The 10,940-nt window shown below is 40.5% G+C and overlaps 1 protein-coding gene across 2 annotated transcripts; it reads right to left on the bottom strand.

Moving 5' to 3' along the window:
• Nucleotides 1-997: 997 nt before the first annotated feature.
• Nucleotides 998-5,513, bottom strand: LOC149841442 (protein TIFY 6B-like). 2 transcript variants are annotated; one of them, XM_090003838.1, is made up of 7 exons: nucleotides 5,326-5,513; nucleotides 3,662-3,846; nucleotides 3,087-3,394; nucleotides 2,893-2,992; nucleotides 2,143-2,476; nucleotides 1,758-1,815; nucleotides 998-1,481 (listed from the first exon to the last, which is right to left on the bottom strand). In XM_090003838.1, exons 1-7 carry the CDS (start codon nucleotides 5,447-5,449, stop codon nucleotides 1,334-1,336), a joined length of 1,257 nt encoding a protein of 418 aa, XP_089859964.1. In that variant the 5' UTR covers nucleotides 5,450-5,513; the 3' UTR covers nucleotides 998-1,333. The 2 variants fall into 2 exon arrangements, with proteins under 2 accessions (XP_089859964.1, XP_089859965.1); XM_090003839.1 differs by having other exon boundaries at nucleotides 1,758-1,812.
• Nucleotides 5,514-10,940: the final 5,427 nt, after the last annotated feature.

Below are 10,940 nucleotides of genomic sequence, written 5' to 3'. Positions count from 1 at the left end.
TGTTTTTTTAAAAAAAATTAGGAAAGGAATGTCATCTAGACTCTTGGTTTTATAAAAATACTCTTGGATCATCCAATAATTATGTATAAAAAGATCTTTTAAGGGTTAAAAATCAATGACTTAGATTTTTCATAAATATTCAACTATAAAAAAATAGCATTTCTTGATTCCATTAAGATAATCCAACAATCGATTCATAGCAAATGGACCATGCCAATTTACCAAAAAACCGATAAAAATCTCGATTCATACCAGCAAACATATTTGGTTGGTAAAATTATTCCAGTTTTCCCTAGAAGAAGACACAACTTTGGAATGTTGGCAGTATCAGCATCGGCCGTGAATCGTTGGGCCACCAATTCAGCTGTATCGGATACTCAAGTGAATCATTCTTTATCAGACAAAAAAAAAATAACGTGTTAATCATAACGTGACACATGTACTAAAATTAGTAAAATAATAATAATAAAATTAATTTTTAGCATTTTTTATATTAATTAAAAACAGCTGATTTAGGAGTGAAGCGTATCTATTTTCTGCTGATACTATGCATACAGGCGGATACGCACAACACCCAAAGAATTGGCTATTCATTTTCTCTGCTGTAATATTCTTCTCTCTTTATATGAATCAGATTCATTCATCCACAAAGAGTACATGGATGGCAGTGATCAGAATGCTAGGGAAAAGCATTCACTACACTCTAGAGTACCGTACTTTCTAGCTGAAACTCATAGGTGCAACCTTTGATCAATTTGACCTTACAGATGCGTTTAACATGGTCATTTAGTGGGAAATGCACTTGGGATTAAGCGGTTTCCACGTAAAAACATGATTTTGTTCATTCAGCGTGAAATTCTATGGCATCGTGGACAGTGAAATTCGAAGCCCTAAAAGTTTTACTTATATAATGTGATTGGATTATCCAAAAAACAAAATTGGACTAAACAAACCATATATATCATATCGATAGGGCTTGATCCACAGAAAAGAAATATAGAAAATGTAAAGAAAAGGGCAGTTTCTATTAGAGGGTACAGTACAGTGAAGAGTAGCCAATATTATCCCAAATGTAAGCTGCCAAAAACTTAAATTTTTGATAAAAAATTATACAAACATGCACTTAAATGTTCTTGTGCTACTTGCTGATGCATGAATTGTTGACACCCTGAAACCAATATTCGTGCTATAGGTTTCTCGGATTCAAAAACCTGACTGAAATACAGGGAAAGGAAAAAGAGGATGATGATAACAAGGAAATGCACGTTTGTAGATTATTAAGAACATCGCTCTTTGATGTTCTTCACCAGCCGCTTCCCCTTCATCCCACTTCTCAGCTGACTAAGGTGCCACACTGGTTTGCTGCAGTCGCTTCATGCTGGGCTTCATTCCGGTGCAGTTGTTGGCGAGCGCTGAGTGCAGCACAATTACTCTCATTACAAGCTTCCGATGGCTTAATGTATGGTGCCGCAGTCGCAAACCTGCATAAATGAGGCATGAACAAAGGATCACAAGTTGAAGAAAAAAAAGAAGGAAATTAAGAAGATAACCTGCTAGGGAAATTACAGCATCAAAATGTTTTTAAGAATTCAGAAGTCTGATTGCAAGCCCAAAAAAGCTCTTAGAAATATGAAGCTAAATTCTGTTTTCAACATAGAATTTGTATCTTCTGATAGCAATAACCATTCTTGTGGAAAGCCATAATATCACCTAACTATACCATGAAAAAACAGAAGACAAACAATTTTGACAATTACCTCTCCTTGCGCTTCTCCAAGAATCGAGCTAGTGAGGCTTTCCGCGCCTGAGGAACTGCTGCTCAAGCAAACTAAATAATTTAGATTGCAACATAAAAAGTCCTGCAATAAGACTCGACGAGTCATATTGAGGATTACATCTAGTGAAGCGTTGATTGATAATAAAAGATCTGGGCGGACCGCTCCGCCCGCTATCCATTGTCATTACATGCAACTCCAACATACTGGTCAAGTTTTTATCAAATCTCTCAAAGGTAGTGATTAGCATCCATAGGATATTTATCCATAGTTTCAGACAACTGAATCTAACCAAACAAACTTCATGTTGACCATCTGGCTTTTCTTCTCAAATTTGGAGAACTAGGAAAAACAGAGGGAAAGGTACCTGTTGGAGCCAGAATTGCAGCCTGTGACAGAGGAGTTATCTTTGAAGGCTCCTGTTGGGTCTTGCAAGCTAAAGGGCTGAGGGTCTTAAATCCCATCACCTCATCCGTACTTGTAGATCCACCGGCGGATTGAACACCTGAATGACCAGCTGATGGCTGCGGGTGTGAAGTTCCAGAAACGGGGCTAGAAAGCCTGGAGCAAGTCGATGCCATTGTCTTCACATGGAAACCATCTGTGACAGCTTTAGCTGCAGATGGTACTTGGACCATAAGATTCTGAGCATTTCCAGGTGAAGATGTCCCATTTTCAGCCAAGAACATGACAGCCTGAGCCTACAGTTAATTGGAAGATTAACAATTATAAATCAACTTAGGCAGATCATAAAGACTTGCTCATCTATACCATAGGTCCAAAACATAACGCTTCTTACAGCGAGAAGCTAAATGTAAATAGAAAATTATACAATAATCAGGTGAAAGTAACAAATTGGCAAAACATCAAGTGATCAGAAAACTGCATCAGCTCAACTCGGCCCGAGACAGAAAGGTCGCAGTCCAACTTTGCCCAAATTGGAACAACAATTTGCCAAAATTTCTGTAAACAAGCTGAACAAGCAAGAGATGTAACCTCACCAAGTTGAATGCCCAACTCAGACGTCAGGTGACTCAACTGAAGAACCAACCGGCCAATGCTTAATCAGTTATATTAACAATAATTTGGCATTCTAGGCTGAAATAGAGAAAATTACCTTATCCAAAGGAACATCATCATAGACATGGACCGAACCAGCATAAAATATTGTCAATTGTGTAGTTGGAATAGGCTTGGCTGAGGCACCTGAAACGCTCCTGAGAAAACAAATTGACTTTAGCACGGGCTCTTCATGCACATGTCCAATATAAAGGAATCTCAGAGCTTGAACTCCCATGGTCGCACCATTACCTAGAAGTAAAAGGTGCAGAAACAGATCCAACAACTGGTAAGCCAGAATGTGGCATCCTTCCAAAGGGCTTCACTAATGCAGGATTGTTGGAGGATGCGCTTGAAGCTGCACCATAAAGCTTATAAAAGGGACTGCTCGCTGAGGCTGAAATAGAGTGGTTTGAAACAGGAAATGCCTTTAATTCTGGTGAAAGATGAGATGCAGAGGCTCCCTGACCAACAGCTTGGAGAGGATAAGTAGCACAAGGCAGCCTAAAATGGCTCCCTTGCCCAAGGTGTGGGCCATTGGTATCTAATGTGAAGCTTTTCTGAAACAAAAAAGATTTACCAGTAAAAACTTAGATATCAGGTAAATCTTAAGAATATGACCCAACTGGAGATTCAGATAATATTGGTGACAGATCAAGGACGAAACCAGACCTGAACGACCAAAGACTTGGGCAGAAGCATGCTCGCTCCAACCTTCAACCCAATGCTCAAAGTCGAGACAGATTGGATTGCCAAGTCCAAGTCTGGTCATGAGGTCTCCAAACAGACCGTAACAACAAATTTATATCGTTCGTTATATGACAGACCTTGGTTGCAGTCAAAACTCTGTGACTAGCTTCAAATGCATCTGCGGTTGAAATGGCCCGAAACCCAGACGAAGAAAGTTGATCAGATCCTATTTTCTTATGCTTCTCCTGATAACCACCCTCGATCGTCATGAACTGTTGTAAGGATGCCTCGTTCAAGAAAAGCCACTGCATTTCAGAGCTCCCTATGAAAGATGCAAAGAGGGAAAAAAATAACAAAGAAAGGCACCAATCAAACTCGACTGCAAGGGAACCAAAATTACATTTGTCAAGCATTCTCTACCCACTCACTGAAACTTCAATTGTTCTAAACAAAGCACAACTATAAGTTGTATATAGACAAAAGATCCCCAATAATCCCAGTCCCGGATATAGCTCAAGGTTCAGCCAAGTAATCCAAGACCCTCGACAGATTCCTCCGAGCGCGAGGCTCGGAGCAGGTTTTAACCACACTGATTACATGTTCTGAGCCATCATCATCTCACAGAGTTGTAAACCAAGCATAAATCAGCGAGCAAACACTGTCTTTCAAAGATAAAAGATCGAATCCTCGTGCTCACAGATAGAAATCAAAACCACTGTTCAAGTTCCAAGTGTACAAGGCATTTGTTTCAACGATTGAAGCATTATAATCAGCATTTAATTTGGTTTAAACATGACTGTTACACATTCACAAATCCATTCAAGAGGGCATACTTGAAGACAAAGGCTGCCGTTACATTTTGCACATTTATGAAATGAAAGATTAAAAACAAGCAGAAGCAAGCTCTATTCAGCCCCAGAGACGTTCAGAGCAAATAAAGTAGTAAAACCAAACCCCCAAGATTGGAAACAACAGAACAAAGGAATCCCTCAAAAAGGAAAGAGAAAAGGAACATTTAACTTCACATTTAGTAAAGCATTCCTTATAAATTTAAAAACACGTTCATACCCAACAAAAACATTCATATCATCCCTCCAAAGAAACCGCAAAAGAAAAAAAATCTATATCCCGAAAATAAACACAAATTGATGAAATCCATAGCAGCAGATCAGTTGCCAGTCCATAAAAACTATATACATATCTTCAGTTCATAAAAAAAAAAATCTAAAACCAACTTCAGAAAATTGGTTGAGAAGTATAAAAACGTACCAAAAACACGCAGACGCACACACAATGGCACAAATCTATCCGAGAAGTCCACAAAACCAGATCAAATGATGAGTATCATCCAAATCCGCTTCAAAATCTCCAAAATTAAGTACAAATAACAAAAACTACAAATTACCCACAAAACCTATTCACAAGAATTTCCAGACGAACTCATCAAATTCATGAACGGAATCCAAAATCCAGGTCTCAGAAATATGAAAAAAAAGTACAAACAGAAAGAAATCAGAATACCCAGAAAAACCATTTACACAAACTCCATATAGCACCATGGATTCACGAACAGAATCCACACCTCAGCTTGAAAGACAAACTCGAAAAATAACCAAAAATAGCAAAACAAATACCGACACCCACCGAATCCATTAATAGAACCACCCAGAAAACATATAGAAACGTGGAACTTTTCCAAATCCCAGGTGCTATTGCTGCAACCTTCATAAAACTCGAAAGAACCGAAGCAAGAGAGAGAGAGAGAGAGAGAGAGAAGAAGAGGAAGAAGAAGAAAACTTACTGGAGTCCTTGGGACGACCTTCCACCGAGTGCTTCACCATGAGTCTGCAGAGATCTCTGACCTTCCCCTCGCCTTTAGCAGGCTCCGCCGCTCTCGCATATACCCCAATGAGATCCCTCTCCATTACCACCACCCTCACAAATAAACGCTCAAAAAACAGAGAGAGAGAGAGAGAACAAAAAAAGAATTATATAAAAAAAACGGTAGCTTCGATCCGCACCAAATGAAACGTTACCCGCACAAAAAAATTCATTTAGGTTCAACTTTTTTGCTTTAATTTAGAAATTTGCTTGAATTATCAATATCGGGCTCTACTTTTCTAAAAACTCCTAAACAGGGATCTCTTTTTTCCATATCAGAAATTCATAATAAGAGTGCAAATGGGTAGGATATGGATCAGATAATAGTAGATTCAGATCCAAACCCAAACATTATAAAAAGGATATAAGCCTGGACCTGGTCAGATGTAGCGAAGTTGAATCCAGATCTAAAATTAATATGTTTGTACAGATAGGATGCAACAAAAGAGGGTTGGAAACATGTAATATGTAAAAATAGCAAACAGGTTGGATTTTATCCAACGTAAATCCAACATAAAAGGCTGATCTACTATCTTAATCTGGAAAAAGTCCAATCTGATTTCAACTTAAATTCGGTTCTTATTTCAAGATCCAAACCCTTTAATAATATGTCAGATACGGACAGGATATGACCCCGGTGGAGCAGAGACTGTTTGATGGGCAGTCGAGGTTCAAATCTCATGAGCATCACCTCCTGCTTAAGGCGAAGCTTGGTGATTCCCTAGGGTGGAGGGGTAAGTCCTCAAAGTTTTATTTTTGACACCGTTATTAGGGCAGACTGAGCCAGCGTGACTAAGTCTCTGCACCTGAGGCCGTTTTTCTGAGTAAAAATGCAAAAAAAGATATCTGACCTAATCTCATCCATTTGCAGCCGTAATTAAAAAAAAAAAAAACTGGTTTTCACAATTTCCAAGAAAATCTGCTTCATATAAAAAAAATCTGAAACATGGTCCCAATTTTTGAATTAGGGCAAAAAGTTGATTTAATTGAAAATTTCCCTTTTTTTTGTTGGTTTTCTTTCTCTCTCCTTCTAACACTCAAAACTTCTGACTGCCGACGAACCTGGACCGTCCGATCATGAATTCCGGCCTTATCAGCGTCTACCAACCGATCATGTCACCCTACAGTCAACGGCATGTGCGCCATCCACATTCGACATTCCCTGGCTCCTTTCTTTCCCGCGGACCCCACCACGTCACCACCGAGGAGGGCCCCACCCTGCCGACTTGGCTGCCCTCGTCCCAGAATGTGGGCCCGGTGGTTTCTCACGCACGTGCGTAATTCCAAAGGCCACCAGTGGAGGGCACGCGGTATTCCCTTACGGGCTTACCCTTTTCTTTTCTGAATTTCCCAGGTGTATTTTTTAGACATATTTACTAAAATACCCTTTACAAAAAAGTCTAACACATTAAAATAATATTATTAATTTTTTTTTACTGCGTGTCATGTGCCGGAGCGTGTCCCCGTACAATAGATTTTAAACCTCTCATTGGATCTGGTGTTTGCTTTTAAAGTTCGGATACAGCTCCATCATATCGGGTTCAGTTTGGGCCAACTTCCTGATATTCGGACTCCAATGCGGATCTAATATAAAGTTTACGGGGTGTCAGCCAGTTCATTTACCGAGATCCAACCCGTACCAAACCCTATAGGGTCCCGGTATGGTGATAAACAAGAAGACCTGGCTCCGGACTCAAATTAAGGTCTGATTATACATGGAGCTGAGTATAGTTTGTAAAATTTTATACCAGACCTGGGCCTGACTTGAGTCCCGATTAAGACCCATATTTTTTCAATGTAAAAATAATAAAAAATATTATTTTCTCAGGTATGGCCCCGGTCTGGTTCATGTAGTTATTATCGGGTTTGGGTATAGTTTCTTTTATAGTGAGTCCTAATAGACATGGGTCCGGATCCGATACAATACCCGAAAATTGGGGCTAGATCTGGTTTCACCGGGTCCGAACCAAACCCGACCCGTCGACAGAGACGGTCATCGTCATCATCAAAAAACCGGAACGCCGTTTTGGTAATTTCATAAAAGCCGCCTTTGTCTCTGTAAAAGCGAAACCGCTACCTGGGAGACCACTTAAAAAAAAAATTGGTGCGAACAGCTGACGATGCATGCACCTAAACCAAAGAAGCGTCCACGTGAAGGATGAGCGTGGGGAAAACCACACAGTCACTTTGTCACCGCCTTCTAGGACGACACGTGTCCCGTACAGCGTTCGGATCGATGGAAAACACGTGCTTCTGACCGTCCATCTGACCACGTCCGGGTTTACCGCATCGCTCAAAAGGATCAGATCGTTAGCGTAAGAGTCATCATTTATAGGGCACGTGACCAAAGTGTCCTTCACAACGTGTTGAAGCCAGGGATGTCGACTCGGGCGATTCCCCAAATCAACCGAGACGTGCTTCCCCCAGTGCCCACATTTTAGTTGATATTTCACGTGAGGTAACTATTTTTTTGTAAATTTCAACTGCATACCTACTCTTTCATTGAAAAACTGCCAAATTGAAACATCCCACAATCATGCACATAGGAATACTTTTTAGCACAATACCGTAACTAGCTGCAAACTAGAAAATATATGACAGACATGACCAATTTGCTCTTCTTCTTCTTTTGGATAATTCAAGGGAAAAAACCTCCATCACCGATCGATAGCACATTGGCTGGCCTCTCCTTGGTAAAACCCTGTAGGTCGACGTGCTCACTGGGGAGTGCACTCAGCTTCAACCTTGCAGCAAGGGGATGCCATACATGGGTTTCGAACTTGTGACATTCTGTTCACTTGGTGACATTCACAAGTCGCCCCTACCAGATGAGCAGAGCCTGTGTGCTTGGTCGCCAATTTGCTCTTTTGTCACCTAAAAGTTTTGGCATTGTTATCGAAATCACGGCGACTGATTTTTTTTAAAACTACAACTTACATGGGGCTTGATTTTTTTCTAACGAGAATTTGCAAAAGTGGTTGTGATAAAGATGTATAATTTTTTTACCACGACGTGGTATCCCATGTGGTAAAGCGGGGTACTGTGTCAAGCTGAAGGCCCAGGATCGAATCCCTCTGCCACATGGGGTGGATTCTGCTACCCAACCCCAGCTTGCCTTTAAAAAAAAAACAAACAAAGATGTCTAATTTTTTAGGCGACGAAAAAAAACAAACCTGTTGGGAAAGAAAATCAATTGAATATGCTTGACGTATTTTTACAGTTGTAGCAGAAACAGAGAACGGTGTCAAAAGTTATTGCCCAGTTTAATCTTGATCAGTAATTTAGTAAATCAGCTACCCGTTCTGTAATGTTTTTTTTTAAAAGGCAAGACCTCTACCAGGTTCCATTAATTAAACTGAATACCATACAATTGTCTATATGTCGTCCCTCAATGGGGACAAGTCCGGGACTTGTGCAGCCCCCCTTTAACCAATTTGATAACATATTTCACCATTGTCTTAGAGTGAAATCTAACATGTATAAAATATATATATATATATATATATATATATATATATATATATATATATATATATATATATATATCTACAGATTATTAAGCTGGGGTTAGGCAGACCCCTACCTGTTATACAACCGGTGACGTACACTAACTGATCCTGCAAGACATGCAGAGCCCCCCGTTGGTAACATGTATACAAAAATTATCAAAGCTATACAAGGATGGGAAGAGCTCCAATGGGAATGAAGGGGCTTGGTACGTACTTTGGAGGATTGGTATTTGGTTTTGGTTTTGGTTATCAGGTCTATTCTTTCACTTTCCAAAACAACCCACGAGTTGGGTTCCACCAACTTGAGAATGTGGTACCACCCACACCACTCCTTATCCTATAGGTTAGATAGTCACTGTGAAGCAGTAGCTGGCTTTAATGAAGTATCCATAATGGTGGCTGTCAGTCGTGAAGCCGAAGTGCCGAACAGGCAGCAAATGCTGATTTTGATCCATCTTGGCTTGGGTGGCGTCCAAAAGCACAGCCTTCTCCACCGGACTGCAATGGCCTCTTCCCGATCGAGTTGTGCAGGATTCCCCGACTACCCCAGAATTGTTGGTCAGCCTCTCCATGGTTCATGATTGCAAATGAGGAGTTCTGACACATCTCATCACTTTGTTTATAAACCCCAAAATTTTCAAACCCAAAAAAGTCTAGGGGTGTCTTCTAGAGAGTCCCAATCTACCCTATCATGGGCCTTAGCCAAGTCAGTCTTGAAAATGATTCTTTTTCGTTTGCCCCCTCCATCGAGTCCACTAGCTCATGCGCCAACAACAAGCTTTCTTGTAGGCTTCACACCCCCTTCAAAAATGATTGTTGGTCGAGACAGCTGACAATGCCCTCCAAGAGTAGCCTCATTTTGTTGACTAGGATTTAGGAGATGATTTTATAGATGCAGTTACACAACCCAATAGGCCAGAATTGTTTGGGCATATTAGCCCCATCGACCTTCGGAATAAGAACAATGTTGGTGCAGTTGCTCATTCTCTACCTCTCGGACTCTTGGTTCAGATTTCCCTGTAATAACCGTTATTATTCAGTGCATATTTGCACCAAGTTGAATCATAACTATCCTTATCTTGTAGTCTATTGTAACGACTTACTAACCCATCCTCATCTCTAATCCCTACAATCGTGGGATTGCCATTGTAACGTCTAACCATCCTCATCTCCAATGCCTATAATCATGGGATTGACATATACAAATGTGTATCGTGTACAACAATTGTAAGTTAAGGAAATTATTGTTCCTATTTACTCCTTACTATTTTCCAGCTTTCTCATGGTATCAGAGCAGGAGGTCGATCCAGAGTTTGGTGACCTCCTGTGATCGCTATCTACACTAGAGCTCTCAGCCCATGAAGGTGTTGCCATTGTCGTGTCTTCAGCCGCTGCTATCATCGGCTCGTGACGCTGTTATTGTTGCATGCTGCTATCGTTGTCATGTCCCTGACTGCCACTGCTGTGTTTTTAATGTTGCCGCGCTGTTGTATCTCCAGTTGCCGCTGTCATGTTTTTGCCTACCTATTGCTTGCTTAATTTGCAGGATCTTCATTCTCCCATCTTCACATTTGGGACTGACGTTTTCAATTGCATTCCCAAGAAACCGTGTGGTGGCCAGCAGGGGCGTAGCTAGGATTCATGTGAGGGGGGGGGGGGCAAATAGGGGTGTAGAAAAAAAAATTGTGTGATAGTCGGGGGTTCCGAATTTTTTTTTTTGAGATAAAATAAAAATTGGCTACAATTATTAATAAAAATCTATTTCATATGAACAAATCAAACTATTTGCTGCAGTCAGGGCTGGGCTAAAAAATGGATAAAAATCTATTTCATATGGAATCAGTGCTGGGCTAGGACTGGGCTTTTAAAAAAAAAAATTAACTGTTTCGGGAGGCCAGCATTTCCACTGTTTCTCCTATTGAATCGGTTTGTCATCTACCATTATATCTTCATCTGCCGCATTATTCGATCGTCATACGTTATGGCTACAGTCATCAATCAAAATGTTGAACCTTCCCGAGACGGT

Source organism: Nuphar pumila, chromosome 4 (assembly GCF_984573655.1).
Source record: "Nuphar pumila chromosome 4, dmNupPumi1.hap1.1, whole genome shotgun sequence".
Classification (NCBI taxonomy): Eukaryota; Viridiplantae; Streptophyta; class Magnoliopsida; order Nymphaeales; family Nymphaeaceae; genus Nuphar; species Nuphar pumila.
The sequence above is the reverse complement of the archived record's forward strand: the minus strand, read 5'-3'. Positions and strand labels throughout refer to the sequence as shown.

What these genes read in the sequence shown, in the direction of transcription:
- LOC149841442 (XM_090003838.1), bottom strand. Translation starts at nt 5,449, where the DNA reads ATGGAGAGGGATCTCATTGGGGTATATGCGAGAGCGGCGGAGCCTGCT. An exon ending in AGGTCGTCCCAAGGACTCCA is followed by an intron (nt 3,847 to 5,325) that starts GTAAGTTTTCTT and finishes CATCTTTCATAG; the next exon opens with GGAGCTCTGAAATGCAGTGG. An exon ending in TTGGAGAAGCGCAAGGAGAG is followed by an intron (nt 1,482 to 1,757) that starts GTAATTGTCAAA and finishes TCATTTATGCAG; the next exon opens with GTTTGCGACTGCGGCACCAT.